The following is a 25081-nucleotide window of genomic DNA, read 5'->3' on the forward strand; positions in this document are numbered from 1 at the left end:
TAAGGAGTAACGATAAGTTTTATGAAATGTAGTGAAGTAAAAAGTACGATCTTATGCTTTGGAATGTAGTGAAGTAAAAGTAAAAGTTACTCAAAATAAAACTACTCCAGTAAAGTACAGACACTTGAAAAATTTACTTAAGTACAGTAACGAAGTAAAACTACTTCGTTACTGTCCACCACTGCCTGAGGGTGAGTAAATTTTCAACAAATTTTCATTTGAGTCAACTATGCCTTTAATGACCAGATAACTACAGAGCCCCTAAAGGGACATGGTGGTGGAAAAAAAAATGGGGTGGGTGGAATTTTCTTTTCTTTTTTTCTTTTGCGTTCCCTCGAGAAACTTTTGTGTTCTCTCGCAAATATATTTTGCTTTCTTTTGCACATTTTTTGCGTTCTCTCGCAAAACCAGTTGAGTTCGGACAAACACTTCCTGTTTACTTTACAGATTGTAGTGGTTCATAACTCGAGATCAGCTGCAAGGATCATTCTAATTCGTGAATGAATCGTTTGGTGCGATTTGCGAACCGATTTAAAAGGTTAATTGAAAAGAATCAGTTCGTTCATAAATCAGACACCGCTTCTGAGTCTTGGAGCACGTGATATATTATAAGGAGTAACGATAAGTTTTATGACATGTAGTGAAGTAAAAAGTACGATCTTATGCTTTGGAATGTAGTGAAGTAAAAGTAAAAGTTACTCAAAATAAAACTACTCCAGTAAAGTACAGACACTTGAAAAATTTACTTAAGTACAGTAACGAAGTAAAACTACTTCGTTACTGTCCACCACTGCCTGAGGGTGAGTAAATTTTCAACAAATTTTCATTTGAGTCAACTATGCCTTTAATGACCAGATAACTACAGAGCCCCTAAAGGGACATGGTGGTGGAAAAAAAAATGGGGTGGGTGGAATTTTCTTTTCTTTTTTTCTTTTGCGTTCCCTCGAGAAACTTTTGTGTTCTCTCGCAGATATATTTTGCTTTCTTTTGCACATTTTTTGCGTTCTCTCGCAAAACCAGTTGAGTTCGGACAAACACTTCCTGTTTACTTTACAGATTGTAGTGGTTCATAACAGCTCCATACGTTCACAATGGAGCGGTTCATAGAGTTTTTAAACTTGGACTCAAGTTCAAATACAGTCAGCTTTGCATAGCTTAAGGCACGGTTTTGGGACATTCTAAAACGCTTAATGTACTATAACGGTGACATTGGAGGCCCAAATCGGTATTAATAAATACTATTAATACTAATAACAATTGTAATATTAATAACCTAGCATTACTATCAGTAAAGCAGATAGCCATAATGCAATGTTTCTCCCCCATAGAAAACCGTTAGGCTATAGAAAACGCTTAAGGGAGGCTAATGGATGAAGACGGTATAAAACCAAAATATGGTACAGAGTTTATTAAAGGGGTCCTCTTATACTTTTTCACTTTTTGAATTTTAGTCAGTGTGTAGTGTGTACAGGTGCATCTCAATAAATTAGAATGTTTTTTGTGATGTAACAAAGCGGCCCATTAGAATATCATTAAAATAATTCTCACCTATGGAAATTCGAATGGTTGGGGGTGGGGAGGGGCGAGGTCGTGTTTAGAACGCTTGGTTGCGTGCATCAAGACAACGACAAAGAAGAAGTGCTTCATGTTTTGTAATACGTAAAGTAATTCATAAATAACTATTAAAATTGACAGCAATGCATATTTACAGTACCTTTTGAATTTTTGAAATAAAATACATATTACCGTTGCACTTATCTGTACATAGTAAATGCAGTTATTTTTCAGGGGGTGTGCCCGAAGCGTGAATCTGTATTCAGAAAGGCACGGAAAACAAATAATGTTTGCTAACGGTTGCCTGTTACATTACAGTACATAAAATTTCACTTATCACATAAACAGAGTAAGTAAGAGAGATGACTGAGGACGATGGCAAATGATTTGTAGATTCTGAGCACCACTGATAAAACATCTAATCTTGTAAAATGTATGGTAAGTACTGCTGCTCCATATAAACATAGTATGTGCATCGTGAATCTCGAAAGTGAAACTAAAAAGCAATCCTGCACTCAAAAGCAGTTTCAATGCGGCAGATTGCGGTGGGGGGGGGGGTCACGATGCCGGCTCAACATCGTGATGTCTATCAGCCATCGGCGATGGACGATGCCATCGTCTATCGGCCCAACCCTAGTCACCACTCTAATATGTCTTGCAATATCCGTGCGTGCAAAGGTTCTGCGTGATCCTCTTGTTCAATATTCTCGGGGTCTGAAACCGGCTCAAATTGATATGGTAATCCTTAACTATACCGGATCAGACAGTATAGTTGTATTGCTTTGGCAAGGGGTGTGGCTGAAACACCATCTAAGCTCCAATCCCGTCCAATCACAACGCGCTGGGACAGTTAACCAATCACAAAACATTTCATTTTTCGGAAGGCGGGCCTTCATCAAACCCAAGCCGTTTGTGCCAGGCTGTAAAGAAAGGTATTGTAATAATGTAAATTATGTGAAAAATAATGCGTTTTTCTAACCACCATGCATGAGAGCTTGTTCTAGCTAGAACATAGAACATACACGCCCAAAACAAAATAAAGACTTTGTAAAAGAGCATATAGACCCCTTTAATAAAATATAGCCTATTATGCACAGGAAAGCAGACAAGCCCAGAATTCATAGCTTTCAGTACCTGCTTTCATGTATAATTTATTAATAAACTGTATACCGAATTCGGCCTTTTTATACCACTGTCTTAGACCATTAATTAAGCATTTTCTTTCTATGGGGGATACGCTTAAAGTGCAAATTACGTGCCTTGATAAGCATGCACTGACTATTTAGTCCAACTTCAAAACAAAACTCTATGAACCGCTCCATTGTGAACGTATGGAGCTGTTATGAACCACTACAATCTGTAAAGTAAACAGGAAGCGTTTGTCCGAACTCAACTGGTTTTGCAAGAGAACGCAAAAAATCTGAAAAATATTTTTTCCTCCTACCCCAAATTTTTTTTAAAGCCCACTATCCAATCAGAAAAACACATCCTTGTGCCATTGACCCACATGTGCTATTATTATTATTATTATTCATTATTTACATGTTAGCTATAAACATCTCGACTTTGACTAACTTTCTCAGCAAGCCTCTCTTAAAACTATTGCTTCACCATGACTGTACTTGACCTTAGAAGAAGAGTTTACACTAAAGTCTGCTGTAGCGTCCCTATGATCGTTGAACTTCAGAACTGTTACAAATGTGTCTAATAAATCTTAACCTCAACCAAGTCTCTCTTCAGATAAATTCATGCAGTTTGAATGGAGGCACGGGCTATGTGCTTAAACCAGAGTGGATGCGAGATCCAACCAAGAAGAAACCTGCTAAACAAACCATCAGAATCAGAGTAAATAACTCCTATTTGCTTTAAACTGCAGTTCCTGTTGATTCAGTTGTTTTATTGAGTTCTACAATGAAGGCTAATGCCTGCATTGTTAAAGTAATGGAATAATGTCATCATTTGCTCACCTTCGTGTCATTCCAAACCTGTATGACTTTCTTTTGTGGACTAAAATGTGAGAAACGGTCATTTTGCTGCTCGAGAGTCCCAATTTACTGTGGAAAAGATTTCCTTTTATGTTCATGGAAGAAAGACATTTACTTTTTAAGGGCTTTACAGGTTTTGAATGACATAAAAGTGAGCAAATTATCATTTTGGGTGAACTAATTGTATTTGTGAGGTACAATTTTCTTGGGTTTCTTGCAGGTGATGGCAGCCAGGCATCTGCCCAATCCAGAGCACATCGTAAGTCCTTTTGTGCAGGTTGAGTTGTGGCCGTACACAGGAGGTCAAGCAGACGACTACAGTTCCGTAAGGATACAGGAAGAGAGTTAGAGAGAGGGAGGAGTTACAATTTAGGTTATAGTAGTGCTGAATGTTGGTTTCTTTACAGAGGACAACGGACTGAATCCGGTGTGGCTGGGCCCAACGAATCCACCCAAATGCTTTAAAATAGACGAGCCAGACCTGGCCTTCCTGCACTTTGTGGTTTTTGAGGAGGACACATTCTCTGATGCTAAGTTTCTTGCACAAGCCACTTTTCCTATTAGAGGTATTCGCTCAGGTAAATCCATCCAACGGATCTGAGCCCAAAAATATATAATATGCCTTGTAAATATTTAATTGTTCTTTTAGTAAACTTTCCTTTCACATCTAAATCAACTAGGACAGACAACTTTTTTTGGGGGGTGGGGATATATATCACAAAAAGTTGTTCTATTGTTTTAGTTAAATCTTGGGCACGAACTAAGAATTCATCCCTTGTTTTAGTAAATTGTGGCCACACTACTAATTCGTTCATATATTATAATAAATGATGGCCACATTGTACTAATTTGTTTTCTTGATTTTATTTAATTAATGCCTTAGTACAATGTCAGTCACCACGATTTACTAAAACGAGGGAACATATTAAGTTGTGGGAAGAAATTCTTAATTAATGGCCTCAATTTAACAAGTTTCAAGGTTTCTAAACTGGTGCATTTCTCTTCTGGTCATTTTTTTCGTTTTATTAGGGTATCGATCTGTTCCACTGAGGAACAGGTTTCGTGAAAACCTGGAGCTTTCATCTCTTCTGGTGCATGTACAGCAGATGGAGGTGAGGAAAGACAAACTGACATCTTTCTTTTTTAGTCTTTACACGGTCATTAACAACAGCATCAGTGTATTATAGTTAAAGAGGTAGTTGACCCAAAAAAATCTATGATTTTGTCTGTTAAATAACTTCCTAGCCAATTTTCCATTCATTGTATGAGAACAGTGATGTTTACTACACCAAAAACACACAAAGCAATGATATATATGGCTTCTGAAGACTTTGAAAACCGTGCAGAAATTGCTTGAACTACTTTTGCCATCAGTTATGTAACACCTAGAATATATTTACTGCAGTGTGACCGGGCAGACTTGTGTAAATGTGGGCAATCATATGCTCACATATTTAGTATTATGACTTTAGAAATCCATGGATTAAATGGATTTGCACCTCTAAGCACGTGGAAGGGACCTTTTTTTTTTTTTTAAGATTAATGTACATTAACCATGAGACGGCTGATATGAAAGCAGTAACACCACCAAAAACAAATAAAAGCCCAACTTAAAATATTATTTCCTCATTTCAGTCAGTAATGAAAAATCTTTGTTGACCGGTGTAACGTAAACAGCCTTAACCACAAGGAACTTGCAGACGTGTCAATGTGAATATGGTGAAAAGAAGGACGTGGTTTAGTCTTGGTCTTGTGTTTTGGAAGATATATTCCAGATTCTGGATCATTGTGGAAATAAATTGTCAGGACTGCAGAGCAGTTACTGTGATACTGAATGAGATCTAAATAAACTGTATATGTGAGTATTACATATAAATGTGTAGATGTGTTCACATGTTACTGATAAGACAATTGTGTCATCAATTGTTATTTCTCAAAATAACAATATCAAAATATGTAAAACCATTTTTTGAAGCAAATGACTAAACTAAAACACGTCAATAAAAAAAGCTTTGAAAGCTTTCTATTTGAAACATATTCACAGACAGTTTATTTTGATTGAAACTGGTTCACATATTAGGCTTATTTTCCCGTTGAAGATTGTGTTCTCATTACAACAGCCACAGAGCAGCAGCAGCAGCAGCAACCCAGCTGTAGATAGAAGCAGAAAAACAAGAAATAAGGGCAGCAGATCTATCTGCAAAAACTCCAGGAGTCATGGGAAATGTAGTTCATTCTGTATGTACACGACTGCCGCAGGGGCCGCGCAGCGCCCACCCACATCAGATTAAGACTCAGTCTCAATTCAACATAGCAAAAAGCGCTTTTCAACAAAAATAAAAAAGCTGAAATTAATGAGACATTATAATATGTTGATAAGGAGACATTGGAAACACAAATAGCACAGTGAGTTCCACAGGATATTACAAATGAATCAGGAAACGGTTGACTGATGTACAAACTGGATTTCAACTTCAATAGATTAGCCATTGTCTCAAAGATATGGCGCTTTTTTTTTATAATTTCGTAACAAAATGAAGGCCGAGGGAAACCCAACCCCCTGAATCCTTCCCGCCACAGAGACAAACGGTCCGCTTTTAGGACTGGAGACCATTACAATGCATCAGCTTGAGTTTCACCAGTGTACAGAATGGCACAGTTTCTAGTCCACCTTAATAACACACTCCCAATATAATCCATCGGTTTACACTAACTCTGTCCATCTTTCACTTTTAGAAACACGTATTGATCCATATGGTAATTGGTTGAAGGGGCTAGTGATTTGACCCTTTCTATTAAATCTATATGATCAAATTGCAAACATGCAAAAAGAGAAACAAAACGGGCAACAAAAATGGATTAAACTTATCATAGTCAAAAAACAAACAAACAAAAAAAGAACACAATGACAGTGCACTTGGTCTGGGGGCGGGAAAGGGAACAAAAACGGGTGACCATATGCACACATCTAAAAAAATAAAGGCAACAAAGTCTCCCAAAAACTTGAGAGAAAGAGAAACGGGAAATTACATACACTCATATGTACATTATACAGTATGCAACTATGCAAGATGGCAGAACACGAGTTGGTGCCATTATGGCACCCAGTACTGAACGCCCCCCTCTGGACGGCATCTATATCTGTGTGAAATCGAACGCACAGAAGCTGGAACTGCTACTTTCAAGACCGGGGCAGCGACTCTCTGGATATAGTTTAACGTGGGCGTAGAGACAGACACGCCTTTGTAAACATAAGAAAAACTCCATTTAAGTTAAGACGGCAAACTGATTCTTTTATTTCCGACCGTCTTGTTTCTCTACTAGTCAAGATATTGACTGTAACTAATTACAGTGGTCATAAACTATATGTTCGAAGAGACGTTGATCACAAAAGCGAGAAAACGAAATATAAAAAGGTTAAACTGCATAACAAGCCATTATGAACATAGCGCAAATCTTGGCTCGATTTCGATATAAATATGAGGAACATTGTCAACCTTTGTGGCAGGACACTCGTGGTAGACTCCTATCAACCACTAGAGGCGAAGTTTACAGAGAATAATAAAGCCTATTAATCTGTTTAAAAGTCCGTAATGTATCTATGTACAACTTAACTGACGTTGCTAGGTGATGCAATCTTTACAGAAAATGTTTTAGGCACCATCTTGGTTCAGTATGCTTGACAAAAGTACTTCATAAAAGAAAAAAGGACCAGAAAGGGGGGCTCATAAATACACAGTAGTCCCAGACTACTTCCTGGACGACGTTCTCTTAAATAGGGTGTGAAATTAAAATTACACTGTACACAGTGTGGCTAAAAAAAAAAAAGAAGAGAAAGGAAATGATGAACAGAAACTTTTTTTTTTTAGCGAAGCCCCTGAAATGTCCGCATTAAAAATGGGGATATGCCGATTTTCTTTACAAACACACACGTATATGAAAGCAGTGTATGGAAAAATATGCTTATTCAAGTTGATAAAAAATGATTTTCAGAGCGATAGCGATATACAGATGAATGTGAGCATTGTTAACAGACACATTTTACACCAGAAATCTCTGTGAGGATGCAAAAACGATGGACTCTGAACCGAGAGGACCAAGCACACATGTAACAAGACCAAAAAAAACAAAAAAAACCCCATCACAATGTGGAAGTTGGCTTTCCACACAGGAAGTGATATCAAAACTGTACTGGAATGTGGCTTTGAATATTCAGGCCTTCACCAGACGCTGGTACCACAGGGGAAATGTATCCAGGTGGTCTGATGTCTTCTGGAGGGACGAAAAAGGACGCCGGTTATGGGTTAAAACGAGGGACATGGATCCTCTGAAGGGTTAGGCGAGAACGAGACAGAGGAAAAAGTCCCCTGGTGATGTCATTAGAAAGGTTCCTGTGCTGTCTGATGATGTCACGGGACATATTCTTGCATTTCGATGCCGCTGCGAAGAGCATCCTCGCATGAGACACTAGATGATTCTTGAGCGTTTATGATATTATCAGAAGGTCCTTGAATGATGGCCCTATAAATACAGTCCTCGTTTCTTGATTATGTTGTGTTCAGATCATGTGTCAGCGATTTCCTGTGTCTATAAATCTCCTCGAGCGTCGTGTTCACCACGCCTCCGTGTAGCGAACGTCCACTTCCTTTAGATTGGGTAGTTTGGCCTGTGGATAGGACCAGAGATAGAGAGGTTTAGATATTGAAATGTTTAATGTGACATGTTCCTGGTTCAACATCCTCTGTCGTTCCTGGAACAACATTCCTATCAGCCTTATGATTCCTATTATTCCACTCTGATTTCAGAGTCAAGGCTACAATTGATTGACTGAACCAGGAACATGTCCTGCTTGTGTACATAACATTGTGCATACGGGCAATAAAAAACTGGCTGCATGATAAAAGTTAAAGGTGAAGTGTGTAATTTCTGCACCATTAGAGTCACCAGACTGTATTGGAAAAGTAAAGAGTGTTGATAATGGTTTCCTGATCTCCCTCATCTGCTATTGGCCAGCCAAACAACATAACAACCGAAACTCAGGCCATTGGTCAAGTCGATGTTGCTGTTTTCCATTAGTTGTAATGCTTCAATGTTTTGAAAGTACCACTGAATCACAGTATTTACATTTTTGGGGGAAATAAAACTATGAACAACTTACACTATTATTCAAAATTTGGGGTCTGTTTGATTTTTTTTTGAAAGAATGTTTTTGAAGGTAGCATCTTAATGCTCACCAAGGCTGCATTTATTTGATCACAAATACTGCAATATTGTGCAATAGTATTGCAATTTTAAATCTGTTTTTCATATATTTTAGAATAAAATTTATTCCTGTGATGCGAAGCTAAATTTTCAGCATCCATTACTCCAGTCTTCAGTGTCACATGCTTCTTCAAAAATCTTTGTAATATCTTAATAAACATGTCTTTTTATTATCAATTTTAAAAACAGCTGTGCTGCTTAAAATCTTTGTGGAAGCCATAATACATTTTTTAAAAAGGATTTTTTGATTAATATAAAAGTTCAAAAGAACAGCATTAACTTGAAATAAAAAATTTTTTGTAACAATTTAAAAAGTCTTTACTCTCTTTTAATCAATTTAATGTGTCTTTGCTGAATAAAAAGTATTTATTTCCTTGAAATTAAATTTAAAAAATCCTACTGACCCCAAACTGTATTTTTTAGAAATAGTGTACATTTACTGTAGTAGCTTCTGCATTTTTTTTTTTTAAATGACACACTTCACCTTTAATTTTAAGTTTCAATCCTAGCAGTCTAAGGGTCTGTTAGAGTCATCATCTTCTTACCTTCAGGTCCTCATATGTGTCCGCTGTGAGTTTAGTGCTGTTCATATTCAGGCTGCACAGACTTTTCATAGCTGTAAGGAAAGGTTGCAATAAGTTAATTATCCTACATGTTCATTAAAATAAACCATAAATGTGTCCGGACATACACTAAATGTCTCTTACACTCAAAAGAAACCACTGTTTTGTTAAATGGATAGTTTAAATACTTAATTTAAAAAGCTGTGCAAGAATTCAGAGCCAAACAACAAGTAGATGATTGTTTATATGGCTAAGCTCCAAAAAAAGCACCATAAAAGTGGAGGTGCAAGGAGCTGGTCGAAATTCAACTGAAAGCTCATGATCTTCATCTACTGAATATCATTTGTGCTTGTGTTCAAGTAAATAATAAAATGATGCCTTCATACACATAACAGAAGGTCTGACTTCATTGATGGCAAAAACCACTGGTTCTCGCATGTTACGTGACTGATTGTGACGTGGCAAATTTAAAAACACGGTCGCGAATGACATTTGAGATCTTGGGTGGAGAGGAAGATTATTTGTGGGCAATGACTATGGCTTCAAAAGACTTGGACTATAGTGCATGAGTCATATTTTATGATACTTTGAAGCTTGATAGTATAAATCACCATCCACTTTTGTTACGGTATATGAAAAACAGAAGCTCGGACGGACATTGCGTTCTCCTTTTGTGCTCCACGGGAGAAAGAAGAAAGAAAGTCATACTGGTCTGGAATGACATGACAGAATACTCATTTTTGGATCAACGATCCTTTTAAGAAACCTCAACAAGCTTCACAAATGAATTATTACTAGCTAAGATCTGTTATAGATCAAGAAGCTAGAGAATAAATCAAATGATTTTAATTTGAGAAACAGCTGTGTTTTTAACTGGTCAGAATGAAAGTAGCTTGGATATAAGATGTGTGTAAATGTGTTCTTACAGCTGAGGGAGAGCAGGCCAGCGTCCGTGACTGGAGTCTCACACAAGTTCAAAACCTGCAGACAGGCCAGATGCTCCGATAGCAAACGCAGCCCAGCATCTCCAAACTAAAACAGAGAAAACAAAAATCAAATCAATAAAACAGACTGAGAAAGGTTTTTATTACAGAAATTAATACTTCTATTCAGCAAGTATGCATTAAATAGATCAAATGTGACAGTAAAGATATTTATAATGTTACAAAAGATTTATTTTTCAAAGAAATGCTGCTCTTTTGAACTTTCTATTCATCACAGAATCCTGAAAAATTTTCTTGAGCAGCAAATCAGCATATTAGAATGATTTCTGATGGATCATGTGACACTGAAAACTGGAGTAATGATGCTGAAAATTGTCATAACAGGCATAAAATGTCACTTTAAAATACATTAAAATTGATCTTTTTAACGTTTTTTTGATAAAATAAATGAAGCGTTGAGTATTAATAAAAAAAAAAAAGACAAGAAAAAAAACAAGACCACAGTCTTTTGAAAGGTATATTTTTAAAGCATTTAAAAAGTATTCATAAAGCATTAAGAAAGTTCTTTCGGCTTCAGAACTCATATAGCTGCTAGACTGTTCCAAAATAGTGGAGATTCTCTGTGACTACAGGACTGAAAATGAAATGAGCAGAAGAAAACAGACCTGGGTGGACCATAGGTTGAGCTGTTTGAGGGATGGCAGTTTGATGAGCTGTTCGGCGCAGGCACTGGTGACGTTGGTGAACGCCAAGCTGAGGTTCTCCAGATTGCCAAAGGAACCGGAGCTCAGCAGACGAGCCAAGTCAGCATCCTAGAGCAAAAAAAAATGTGAAGAAAAAAAGCCTTGAAGGATATTTGGTAGTGTTTACTTATTTTTTTAAGTGACGTGACATTTGGCCAAGTATGGTTACCCATACTAGGAATTAGTGCTCTGCATTTAACCCATCCTAAGTGCACACACACAGCAGTGATCACACACACACCGTGAACACACACCCGGAGCAGTGGGCAGCCATTTATGCTGCGGCGCCCGTGGAGCAGTTGGGGGTTCGGTGCCTTGCTCAAGGGCACCTAAGTCGTGGTATTGAAGGTGGGAGAGAGCGCTGTACATTCACCCCACCTACAATTCCTGCCGGACCTGAGACTCGAACTCGCAACCTTTGGGTTACGAGTCTGACTCTCTAACCATTAGGCCACGACTTCCCACGATGATGAAAACAACAGCATAAATACAAACCCATCCATAAATTGTAATTTACACAAACACACACTTACCGTAGATTTAGAGGGCAGAGTAAGTCGAGTAGGGCCTCCTTTTCTTTGCTAAACAGAGAAAGAGATATTACTAGTTCTGCAGTTTTTAGTTCAAACACCAGGTGGCGCTTGAGAGTCAGCACTGTATACGTAGGAAGTCTGTAAATGGGTCACTTTTGTCTTTTTGTGTTAATGGGAGCACTGCGATAAACCAGGCCTGTGACGGCAGCGATGACTGCATAATGACCGGCCACCGTATTATCAAAGCCTGTAAAAACAGTAAAAACATCTCTGTGTTGATTTGTGAAATTGGTTTGTGCACTCACCAGTTCTTTTAGCTCTCTCTGTCTGTCGCACAGCTGCTCATACATGCGCAGGCCGACCTGGGTGCTCTCCAGGGTGGAGATGATCTGTAGCTGAGTGTCTTTGTTCTCTATGATGTTGTACTCCAGCATCAAACACAGGATCTGCACGGCAGACACACAGAGATCACTGCTATATCCTACATATGGGCTTCCCTGGAGTTTTTTGAACTCTCCACAGATAATGTAGTGAGCTGCCTTGTAGTCTACTTGGGCTGCATCCATACAGAAATGGAAACTCATGGGTAACTGATTTGATACGACAACCCTGTAGAAACTATGTTCCTAATGTGACACACCTGACTAATGGTGTGGTGAAATTTAAAATTGAGTAATTGAACTTGCTGCGAAATCTCTGTGGGTTAATATTTAGCGAAAAATCTCTTGTGTGGATTACTATTGAAATTGCTGGATTTTGCCCGCAAAATTTTGCCAAAAAACGTAAATGCAACCACGCTCTCAATTCATTCCAATGGAATTTGATGTTAGCATGTTGCGAAGCTAACAATTGGATACTATAAACAACACATAACATAGCGCGTATAAATATCGGATTAAATAAAATCCTAATTCTAAATCCACAAAGGATACAAATAGACTATTATAGACTATCTGGAGTTTATTCTAGTCTAGAACTGCCAATTTAGATTCGAAAATCAACATTAGGCTACCTTTAATTTGATTTTTTGTGACATATAGGGGCGAGTTTAACTAAAAACTGTTCATACTACAACAATAGATAGCTCTGCAAAAACAAAACAAAAAACAATGCAACAGTTTCTGTAGGTGATTTTAAAGAAAACACCAAATAAATTTGCGGAAATTTGCCAAACAACATTACATGTGACCACATCCTAACACTCTTGCAATGTGACGTTAGCGTGTTGCTAAGCTAACAGGTGCTACTTTAGTAAACACAAAAACATAGCGCATACAAATACTGGATGATACAGTAAAATATTGGATGACATTTTAATTCAATTTGAATCATTACAACGCATTCCAGGGTTGCCAAATAATTCATACAGTCAGATTATCCTCTATCTGGTCCACTTCGCAGTTTATTCTAGTCTAGAACTGGCAACTCAGACCAATTGTTCGGTTTTGTATGTCATTTTAATTTAAATGTATCATGCTATAACAATAAATGACTGAGGGAAAAAAAGAAACCGTTTCTGCAGATGGTTTTAGAGAAAATTGAAAAATTTGCAGGAAAATGTACTTAGAAATTCTGTCTGTATAAAAATACAGATGATTTAAAGTGGAATATGCAATTCTGCTTGTGGATAATTTTTAGTTTTATTTAAGTCTAGTCATTAGTTCTTCCTCAAAAGCATTCAATAGTACCTTGTAAATACAACTTGGTTTCACAGGAAGTTGCATAATGCTTGCCAATCAGATAAAATCTGCTCATTTTCAGTCTGCTCGTACCATTTTGTGTGCAATATTCATCATATGGTCAGTGAACAGACTGTGGGCGGTCAGAGGACGTGCCCTTAAAGGCTGAGACTAGCAAAACTAAGGCTTTTGGAAAAGCCTTTGGGCTGAACCATCCATGATGCCTAAAAATGTTACTTAGGTGGGCAGCTCACTACATTCCGGCTCAAAGCAACAGTCAGTCATATGTACCTCCACCATGGTCTGGTTCCCCCGCAGGGCCAAGAGCATGCAGGGTCCCAGTTTATTTTCAGCCAGGGACAGGAGAAATTTCTTCGTCTTGTAGCAGGAGCCCATGAGGATGTGGACCTGTGAGGACGAACGACATCAGACCATAAAAGTAGATATAGTGGCAGGACAAAAGACTAAACTAAATGAGACATCTCGTATTTCATACAAACACTTTCATACCATGCTAGCAAACAGCTCTCCGTCATCGTCGCAAGCTACGCCTCCTGGACTGTAGAGCTGGAACCACCCGTCTTTTCCAGAGCGCACGCTGAGCAAACAGGAGTGGACCTGTGAGAGACAAACAAATGCATATACATTCACAATGGCTGAAGCTCAACAAAGCATTGTTTATTAAGTCTACAGTGCCAATATTAAGCAAGCATTCGACTGAAACTGTAAGCCTAACAACACCCTTTCTGCAAACAGCAGTTTCCTGTCTCACCTCTTGTCTGGGATCTTCAGCAAACCTCTGAATAACATATTTCAGCTCTCTGTTACAAAACAAAAAAACAGATCTGTTAGATGACAAAACATAGTAAAAAGTAAAAATTCACCCCCAAAAATTATAATTTGGTCATAATTTAGTTACTTTCATGTTATTCTAAACCTATATTAATTATTTTTTCTGAACAACAGGTCTCTATTTTCTATGCAGTTACAATTAAAAGGTATTGGAAGTGTCAAAAAGAAGCAAAAGCATCTTACAAGTATAATAGAAATGGGTTAAAATGACTCCTGGCTTTATTTGAAATCTTCTGAAGTCATATGATGGCTTTGTGTGTTAAACAGGCTGAAATTCTATTAGATATTCACTGTTAATCTGAACTGAGACTATCAGTTTGATATGTGAATGAATCATTCAGACCATTTCTGTGCAGTGGATGAACCAACTGACTAAAAAGATTCATTTCATTTAAAAGATTCATGATTCATTTCACAAAGCTGATCAAACTAATCTACCTAAGTGAGTCAGTGTGAATGTCAAAATTTTCAGTGAATAATGACAAAGTGTGTTCCTCAAAAGCTATAGTATGGCTTCAGAAGACTTTTGTAAAAAACACTTTTGTAGTTTTTGTGATACTCTTCCACACTTGTGTTATTTCATAGAGGTTTGAAAAAACAAGAGGGTGAGAAAATGATGACCGAGTTAGATTTTTGTACGAACTGTCACTTTAAAGTTTCATAATGACTCAACAATTTACAAAAACTCTTAAAGGGACAGTCCACCCAAAAATGAAAATTCTGTCATCATTTATTCACCTTTATGTCGTTCCAAACCTGTAAGACTTACTTTTTTTGTGGAACATCAAAGAAGATATTCTGAAAAATTATTTAGCCTATATTTTTTTTTGTCCGTACAATGGACATCAATGGGCTCCAGTTTTTAAAGTTCTTCAAAATATTGTATGTTCCACAGAAGAAAGTCAGTCATACAGGTTTGGAACGACATGAAGGTGAGTAAATGATGATAGAATTTTAATTTCTGGGTCAACTATACCTTTAACCTGACATTTAAGTATCTCTCTAAATGGTTCTATATACACATTAGGGGCAAAACTGAAGTCACTTACTTTGTGAATTTGGCATGTGCAAGGGCCCTAGAGAGGAGAAAGCAAACAGAGAAAAACATGGACTTGACTCAGGCACTCAAATAAGACAGTGTCGTCATTCCACATAATTACACAAGTTGCTTTCTGAGTCTATATGTAGGCGTGCTTGCCTCGACACGCATCATGATACAATTTCAATTCATCTGTTGTTCAAGTGTTCTGTGTGTATGTCATCTAAAGTGTTCTGTGTGTATGTCTGGGAGGACTTCATCAAATGTTTTGCATGTGTATCATGAGTGCTCTGGGATGTGCCTGGCTGTTGTTAACTTTTTCTAATGAAGGCTGGAAGCTCGGCATAGTGTACGAACCCAGGTGAGCCCCCCACCTGTGGCAACCACAGAGCTCTGCAGAAGACCTGTAATGATGCGCTCTGTCCTGCAGGGCCAATTACAGGAGCCACAGAGGACCCGAGAAGCCTCACCCAATACCCACAATCCCACTGCAGAGCCCTGCTGCGGCTCGCCCACGTCAGTACTCTCCCTTGCATGCCATTCCTCGAGAGACCAGCCCACCACACGTATACAGAGAGCCCCTGGTATCGTTATGTAGGCTACATATCCTAAACATGAATTAATATTTCTCATACACTACCGTTCAAAACTTTAGGATAGGTATGATTTTTGAAAAATGTTTTTGAAAAACCTCTTGTTCACCAGAATGCATTTATTTGATTAAAAATAAAGCAAAACTATAATATTTTTAAATATCACCACAATTATTTTTTTTTTTACTATTTTAATACATTTTAAAATGTAATTTATTCTTGTGATGGCAAAGCTGAATTTTAGCAGTTCCAGTCTTCCGTGTCACATGATCCCCTAAACCTAAACTATTCTAATATGCTGATTTGGTGCTTCAGAAGCATTTCTTTTTATTATCAATGTTGAAAACAGTTGTCCTGCTTAATATTTTTGTGCAAATCAGGATACTTTTTTCAGATTATTTAATGAACAGAAAGTTCAAAGGAACAGCATTTATTTGAAATATAAATCTTTTGTAACTAAAATCTGAATCTATTATACATAAATATTTAGTATAGAATGAGCTGTGTGACATCGAGTTACTCCATCTACCAATGATGCTTTTCACTTTTGTTCATTTTAACATCTTTTTGAGTGTCAAATGATGCTGAAATTCAACTTAAAACATGTGTAAGTGTGTATGTATTGACAGACAGACAGACAGACAGATAGATAGATAGATAGATAAATTATTTAACCCAATGATTATCTAAAAGTGCCCCAAATACTTTCAGTGTAGCTACTTGTTAGTAACTTGTAGAGTAGCTAGCTACTTTTTCAAAAGGGTAGCTTGATTTTATTTTATGTACTTTGGATAAAAGCGTCTGCTAAATGACTAAATGTACTTTGGCAAGCTCATCAATTAACATAAAATTAAGTTAGCACTATTTATTTGAGGTCCTGTGACGATGGCAGCATTTACCTCTACCATGTGGCCAGGACTGGCAGCCATTACTGCCTAAAGGAACTTTTTAAAACTGGATGGAGGTATAGTGTGGAATAGTAACAGAAAGATCCAGGGATGCCATACTCACAGCATCTTAAGGATGAGGGCAAAACATCCCAGCACTCTGTCGGCGTGGGCAGGCAGCTGAATGGACAGGGCGTTGAGCGCGGGGCTGACCAGTAGACAGTCGATCAGGTTGGGCTCGCTGTCGCCTTCTGCTGGGGCCTTGCACAGTGTGTTAGTGGTGTTGTTGTTGCGCTCTAGCTCTACCAGGATCTCGCTGGAGTTGACGATAGAAGGTGGTGGTGAGAGGGGCAGGGCCGGAGGTGGGGACAGGGTGGTGGTCGGGGGAGGCGTGGGCGGCTCAGGCCGCAGTAGGCGCAAAGGCATGGGCGGCTTCCTCTCACTTTGCTGCTGACAACCGTTTCGGATTTCCTTGAGACTGGGAGAGTTGTCCCGACTAAAAGAAAAAAAAAAGAAAGAGAAGACATTTGCCACTTTCCACAAAATTCAAGACAGTGTGGTGTCCTGTTATTTTTTTAAGGATACATTTTTTTTGGTTGGGGGAACTATTCGATATATACGGTTCAAAAGTTTGGTTTTGATTTGGTTGGTAGGCTTGCTGTGATAATCGGTGTTGACGGTGTTAAGCCACAACACCGGTTACATCACTTGCTCACCGTGGCACCGCCCCCCACTCTCTTTTTGATTTTTTTTTTGGTAATAAAAATAACTTCGTTCAGTTAGAGAACAGACACTACAATTGGCGGCTGCAGTGAGCCAAACAACAGTCACATCACAGATCAGCAGCAGGAGTCAGATTTAATTTATCACGTGAGGAGAGCGAGTCGAGCTGACCGACAAGAAGAGTGAGGTGAGACAGACAAGACGATGGCGGAAGATTTAGTTTCGAAACATAATGCAAAAGCGCCTAGCTGTTAGGCAATACTTTATTTAAACTTTAATATTTTACTTTATTTAAAATTTGTGTAATTTAACAAACGTTCTATGTTTAATATAAGTGAGTTGTGTTGTACCGTTTTGTTGTTGTCCATTCAAGCAATTGATGCCAAATTGACGCTAATTCGAATTCGCATGGGCATTTATAAGCTATTTAAAAGCGAAGGAAAGTGAGGAATTGATGGAAAACCCCAACGAACTCCACCCCCCGGTGATAGCGGTATTACCGGTGTTGTCGCACGTCGATTAACCAGTGGGAAAATTTCACCACCGTCACAACCCTATTGGTTGTTAAGATTTTTTTGCTTGTTTGTTTTTTAAAGTAGTCTCTTACACTCACCAAGGCTGTATGTATTTGATTGAAAATTCAGTAAAAACTGTAATATTGTGAAATATTATGCAAGGCGCTTTGGATAAAAGTGTCTGCTAAATGCAGAAATGTAATTATTACAATTTAAAGGGGTCATATGATGCTTTTTTAAAGATAATGACTAAATGTACTTTGGCAAGCTCATCAATTAACATAAAATTAAGTTAGCACTATTTATTTGAGGTCCTGTGACGATGGCAGCATTTACCTCTACCATGTGGCCAGGACTGGCAGCCATTACTGCCTAAAGGAACTTTTTAAAACTGGATGGAGGTATAGTGTGGAATAGTAACAGAAAGATCCAGGGATGCCATACTCACAGCATCTTAAGGATGAGGGCAAAACATCCCAGCACTCTGTCGGCGTGGGCAGGCAGCTGAATGGACAGGGCGTTGAGCGCGGGGCTGACCAGTAGACAGTCGATCAGGTTGGGCTCGCTGTCGCCTTCTGCTGGGGCCTTGCACAGTGTGTTAGTGGTGTTGTTGTTGCGCTCTAGCTCTACCAGGATCTCGCTGGAGTTGACGATAGAAGGTGGTGGTGAGAGGGGCAGGGCCGGAGGTGGGGACAGGGTGGTGGTCGGGGGAGGCGTGGGCGGCTCAGGCCGCAGTAGGCGCAAAGGCATGGGCGGCTTCCTCTCACTTTGCTGCTGACAACCGTTTCGGATTTCCTTGAGACTGGGAGAGTTGTCCCGACTAACAAAAAAATGAAAGAGAGAGGACATACCGTTTAACACTTTTCACAAATTCAAAACACTGTGGTGTCCTGTTATTTTTTTTAACGGAAAATATTTTTGGTTGTGGAAATTATTAGATATATATATATATATATATATATCAGTCTTCCGTGTCACATGATCCCCTAAACCTAAACTATTCTAATATGCTGATTTGGTGCTTCAGAAGCATTTCTTTTTATTATCAATGTTGAAAACAGTTGTCCTGCTTAATATTTTTGTGCAAATCAGGATACTTTTTTCAGATTATTTAATGAACAGAAAGTTCAAAGGAACAGCATTTATTTGAAATATAAATCTTTTGTAACTAAAATCTGAATCTATTATACATAAATATTTAGTATAGAATGAGCTGTGTGACATCGAGTTACTCCATCTACCAATGATGCTTTTCACTTTTGTTCATTTTAACATCTTTTTGAGTGTCAAATGATGCTGAAATTCAACTTAAAACTGGTATCTGTGGATCAAACTGGGTAAAACTCTCATTAGAACCAGTTGACTAATTTAATCATGTGCAACTGCACTAAACAAGTTAAAACTTAAACACAATGATAATTAAACTGAATGGTGTAATTGACACTTCATAATGAGTTAATTGCAGCAGCTGTAATCGTAATGGATTACTAATCACACTGGATTCCATTCTTTTCGAGGCCATAGTTGATAGTTAAAACAGACAGCAAGCAAATGGTTAGAAATAAAGCAACTGTGAACAGGATGAAAGGGGAGTAAATGCCCTTACTCTTTCGGGAAGGGGATTGGCTGAAGCAGGCTGGCCAGTGCTGGCCTCCAGTCATCATAGTCTGATCTGTAGAGAGAAAAGGCCAGAGGAGAAATTAGAGATTCTGAGACAGGAAGAGTGAGAACTGGAGAAAATAAGAACATAATGTAAGATCGGCCAGTGAAAGCTGAAACCTCAGAGGCTCTGCTGTGATCTGCAACCGGAAGGTTCACAATAGGATCAGGTGAAGGTAGCAAAGCCTAAAAACAGATTCGGTTCAATTAATCTGTTATAAATATGCAGACTGGTTTAAGGTCACTTCTCAGTGTGATTATGGCTCAATCTGCTTTATTATATCCCAAAGTGATCATTTATACTCAATGTGGGACGATTACAGTGTTGGAGAATAACTACAATAGATTTTTTTTAATGTAGCTCTGCTGTTATTAAAATAGCATTGCTTTTTCTGTAAGCAATAATTATTCCAACACGCAGCAGTGTTACGCAACAAAACGCTGTATTACGCAGCCTTACAATGCACGAACAAACTCTAAAATGCTCTTCTCTTTCATTCTCAAATCAGGTGGTACCAATAGTTTGTAGTGAATCAGTTTGTACAGCCAACTTATCACTTAATAGTGTTCCTGGAATTCCCTGCATATGGTTTTCTTTTTGGTAGAAATATTTGAAATATTTTGTTAAATTAAATTACACAAAAACTAAAAAATAAAACTATAATAAACAAAAAAACAATGAAGTGATAAAGCATTTAACTGCCTTAACTGAGAGAAATACTCACCTGTTTTTTATATATATATATATATATATATATACTCTAATGTTCAATAGTTTGGTTTTGATTTTTATGCTCAACAAGGCTGTATGTATTTGACTAAAAATACAGTAAAAACTGTAATATTGTGAAATATTTTGAGAGTCATTTTGGATAAAAGCGTCTGCTAAATGCATAAATGTAAAGGTTATTATTACTTCCACCTGTGATGGAAATGCTGAATTTTCAGCAGCCATTACTCCAGTCTCACATGATCCTTCATAAATCATTCTAATTTGCTGCTCAAGGAACATTTATTATTATCAATATTGAAAACAGTTGTGCTGCTTAACATTTTTGTGCAAACAGTGAAATTCTTTCAAGATTCTATATAAATAGGAAGTTCAAAAGATCAGCATTTAATAAAAAAAGAAATGTTTTGTAACAAAGCACAAGTTTGTCACATTTGATCAGTTTAATGCATTCTTGCTGAATAAAATGATTTTGTTTCATAAAATCTTACTGACTATATATCTTGTTTATATATATATATATATATATGTTTTTTTTTAATATATTACATAAATTTCAATCTAACATATAATTAACCTACTATAACCATTATAATGAATATACAATAATATATATGATTCAAAATTATACTAACATGATTGCACAAATCTACAAAATAACCTGAGGCTGACAATCAACTTTTCTGAGTGGTAAATTCCTCCTTTTACTGTCAATTTGTTGAAAAAGAAAAAAACATCAACTTTATAACAATATTGCATTCAAAGTGTTTCAGGCCCTTTCCATGGAAATTGCCATATTTGCATGCAGTCATATACAAAACACCATCTGTTTAATTTGCTACAGATTATTTGAAAGACCTTATTTGACTAAGTAACCATAGGACATCTGATTCTGGTAGAATGACAAATGGAATACATGATGTAAACACATGTAAATGTGCACCTTTAAAATATCCATGAACTGTTGTTACGGAAATTTGCCAAAAGGCCATTGGAGAGTGAATGAGATAAGTGATCGTAACAAAAAGCCAAAAGGGAGCAGTGTGCAGGGAAGCCTAGGGAGTGAGCTTTGACATGTCTCACTCTCTTGAGTCTTTGCGAATCATGGAAACTTTTGAAAATAGTTCCTTATTCCTCTCAGGTGGTCGTACCCCGGCCCAGATGCTCACAGTGATGACACAAACGGTGTCAGGTGAGACCAAAAATGTCACTACAGCTACACCACTGTTGTTTGTCACAAAAATACTGACCGATTAAAGCAGGTGGAAATGCAAGCATTCGTATTTAAGGAAAATTTAAGAAAACAGGATATGGAGCCGTGAAGTCAGCAAATATGATACAGAGAAATGTTTTGAGCTGAGGTCTCAAGGGCAAACTGCATCTCATGGGTTGGAAAACCAGTGAATCAGACGCACCTGTTGATGAACTCTTCGTAGCAAGAGTAGATGGCAGCCAGGCACACCGCCACGAGATTGGGGAGAACCCGAGGATGAGGGCGGGAACACAAAAAACGATAACGATTAATACATATTAATCATCAAAATCATTACATATAATCCCATTCTTTAAAAAGTACTTGGTAAAGTAATGATATTAGAAAAAATTATTTTTTAGGATTCTCTGATGAATACAAAGTTCTAAAGAACTGTTTTTGTTTGAAATAGAAATCTTTTCTAACATTGTAAATGTATTTACTGTCACTTCTGATCAATTTAATGTGTCCTTTCTTTAAAGTTTCTTCTTGGTAGTGTAGCAGTTTTTGTGGAAAATGTAAATGTAAAAATGGTTTATATATGAAATAGCCATGTGATAATGGCTATTTTTTTTTAAAATTCCTAGTAAATTCAAACAATACAAATGAAAGATACTTCCCATTTGACCTTTTTGTCTTTTAAGTTCACAAACACAAGCCAAAAGATTTTGAACAATTAAAAAAAGGAAATATTAAAAACAGCAATAAAATAAATAAAATAAAAAAGGTTTACATAATTGAACTCAATTGTTCCCCTGACAAATAGCCAGAATTGTCACATTTACCTTGCAGAAGAATTCACACAGGTCAGGGGGAGGGTGGTTATTCTCCAGCAGGGGTGCGATGGCCTGCAGACAGATTCAAACCATTAGTCACTTCCCCACAGACATGTAGAGTCTTGTTGCTTTTCATCCACATTTTACAGAAGTGCACAACCTTCAGAGAACCTTCTGTGTGTGCCTGTTTTGTTTCTATGGCATTCCACTACATTTTCAAGTCAATTTTATTCTAGAGCGTGTTTCACTGAGCCTTAAGACACATTACGTAACTGCCTTTGTTAGCAATGGTGTTTAACACACTGTTGTGTGAAGGCTATATGCGTCTTCATATTTTCTTTGAAAAAACAAAACAAAAAGGCAGCTTACCACAAATAAAGCTCACTTACCACAATGATGTTCTCATGGTCCTGAGCGCTGAGGTTAGTGTTCTGGGAAGGAAATGACACAAAAGCATTTGTTGAGAATTCATTGGCCAGAGGTGCCACAGCTAAGTGACTCAACAACCAGCAAGCCCTGCTTTTAAAATGTTAATGCCCTTCTTGGGAAAGCCGGTGTGACTCAGGGATATAGCCTTTTGACCAAAGGCCAGTGAGAGGTCTGTTTTTAGACCTTTTAAAATCTTCTTTGAATCCAAATACTTGGTATATGTGGTGTTCAAAGACAAAAATCTACATTTGCAAATCAAAGTGGGGATGCAACCAATCTTTCCCTATCTGGAAAAGAAGATCTTCGTTGTGTAGCGATGCCATGTAAAAAAAAAAAAGAAAAAAAAAAAAAGAAGTCTCTAGACTAGACCACAGCAACACAGACAACCACACGTAACTCTTAACCTGAACACAGACTCGAAATGAAACGTAATGCACCTCAATTCACAAATGACACTCAAACCAGAAATGACTAATCTAACATAAAAGATGCCAGAAATTGGCTGAAAAATAATACATCTGATAAATTTGATGTGCTCAATGAGAAAAGTGACTCATAAATGCATAAAAATACAATTTTATCAACAATTACTGCCCTAAATTAAGAGCTAAGTTTATAGAATATTCTATTCCTTAGACATGGTTAGAGGAACTCAATATAAATCTGTTTTTTTCTTGTCTATCAGGCAAAATTCGAAAGTAATCTTTTATAACTTTATAAATGTCTTTATTGTCACTTTAATTAATTAATGCATCCTCACTAAACAAAATTCATTAATTAAAAAACCTTTGAAAGGGTTGTGTATCTGTTTCTGTAGAAGATTTTTAGGTAAACAAAAATGTTTATATATTAAATGTGATAATGTCTACTTTTTATCCTAATAAAAGTCCTAATAAATGTAATTCTGTAAAAATGAATGGTATTCCTATTTGATCATTTTTAATTATAATTTCATAAACACAAGCCAAAAGATTTTCAACAACTAAAATGGAAAGATTAAAAACAGCAGTGAAATAAAATAAAAATCTATTCTATTTTAGGAAAAATCATACATTTGACAAATCTGCTGTTCTCAATGAGAAAAGTGACTCATAAATTTAAAGAGAAAATGTTTTCTTTTTGGGTTTAGGGTTAAAGTTGCATGATTTGAAGGATCACTGCCCACAGCAAGTGTTACACACCAAAATTTTGGATGGAAACAAGTATGAGCAATAATAAAAGTAATGCACGCCTTAGCAAGCACTATTAGGCCCAATTCCAATTCTACTTTATACCCCTTTCCCTTCCCCTACCCCTCCGCCTACCCCTTCCCCTTGTCCCTTGAAACAAAGTGAAAGGGGAAGGGCTAAGGGGTAGAATTGGGATTGGACCTTAATAAACTTTACACTCCTGTCAAATTAAATAATTAATAACTAGTCTTCTCACCAATTAGATGACGTGACGTACCTCAGCAAGCAGGGTGGAGATGATGTGCAGCGGGGCCTGATGGATGGATTCGTCCTGCAGGGGTGAGGTGAGGGCCATGTCCACCAGGGCCCTGATCTCCTTCAGAACCACGTCCCAGCGGCTCGGGTTATTCAGAACCTTGCGGTACTTGTAGATCTTTTTCTGCAGATGAGTCAGATAACCCAGATTGCACACACCTGCCTTTTACCAAATGCGACCAGCAGTTATGAAACCAGCACATATTTTACCACCATAATGCAGCAGTGGTCACATATGATAACTACATTACAGTGTGAATTACCTCACCAAATCTACCCAGAAATAAGCTGTGGTGACCAGGCTTGGAGATTCAGGGTTTGAAGTTCATATTTTGTTCCATTTTATTGCCCTCATGCATGGATATTTTTTCAACCACAGGCACTTTTCTTAAAACAAAACACTCTTTTCACGCTCTCACTAGTTAAATCTGTCTACTATAAACATCCCATAGTCAATATGTTTTTTTTAAACATCATGAACACTTCCACCGCATCTCAAAATATGGAAACTTACTGACTGGAAACTTGACGCACAAAAAAAAAAATGATGCTCGGAAATTTCCTCTATACACATCACATCTCGTATATCATATCAAGCATGCTCTTCACTGTCTCCTTGGCAGCCAAGTATTAAGTTTTGATAAATAGTTATTGGTTTGTAATGGAAATGGTGTCACAAATGAAGTTACAAATTGTAACAATAATCTCACAATAATACTCAAATAGTTTATAACCGCTTCAATGTTTCAATGTGAAAATAAACCAATTCGCCTAATTTGACTATATTTTAACTTGCAAGTGATATTTATTGTTTCCTTCATACATCACGTCTCATATTTCATATCAAGCATGATCTTCAGGGACATGGCTGTCTCCTTG

General features: G+C 37.4%; 1 protein-coding gene and 1 pseudogene across 1 annotated transcript in view; one reads left to right on the forward strand and one right to left on the reverse strand.

Moving 5' to 3' along the window:
* LOC107722457 (1-phosphatidylinositol 4,5-bisphosphate phosphodiesterase gamma-2-like) overlaps positions 1-7878 on the forward strand; it is an 18326-nt pseudogene extending 10448 nt beyond the window's left edge.
* LOC107722458 (C-Maf-inducing protein-like) overlaps positions 5564-25081 on the reverse strand; it is a 37983-nt gene continuing 18465 nt past the window's right edge. Inside the window, exons 4-19 of the mRNA XM_016530812.1 lie at positions 24165-24326; positions 22679-22720; positions 22299-22361; positions 21677-21756; positions 18318-18692; positions 16759-17130; positions 15165-15191; positions 14036-14084; positions 13774-13881; positions 13555-13671; positions 11890-12030; positions 11585-11632; positions 10974-11120; positions 10291-10396; positions 9347-9417; positions 5564-8205 (exon numbers count right to left, since the gene is read on the reverse strand). Of these exons, the coding sequence (XP_016386298.1) occupies positions 8152-8205; positions 9347-9417; positions 10291-10396; positions 10974-11120; positions 11585-11632; positions 11890-12030; positions 13555-13671; positions 13774-13881; positions 14036-14084; positions 15165-15191; positions 16759-17130; positions 18318-18692; positions 21677-21756; positions 22299-22361; positions 22679-22720; positions 24165-24326 (1962 nt within the window). The 3' untranslated portion in view covers positions 5564-8151. The remainder of the gene's footprint in view (positions 8206-9346; positions 9418-10290; positions 10397-10973; positions 11121-11584; positions 11633-11889; positions 12031-13554; positions 13672-13773; positions 13882-14035; positions 14085-15164; positions 15192-16758; positions 17131-18317; positions 18693-21676; positions 21757-22298; positions 22362-22678; positions 22721-24164; positions 24327-25081) is intronic.

Source organism: Sinocyclocheilus rhinocerous, unplaced genomic scaffold (assembly GCF_001515625.1).
Source record: "Sinocyclocheilus rhinocerous isolate Xijiao unplaced genomic scaffold, SAMN03320098_v1.1 scaffold604, whole genome shotgun sequence".
Taxonomy (NCBI): Eukaryota; Metazoa; Chordata; class Actinopteri; order Cypriniformes; family Cyprinidae; genus Sinocyclocheilus; species Sinocyclocheilus rhinocerous.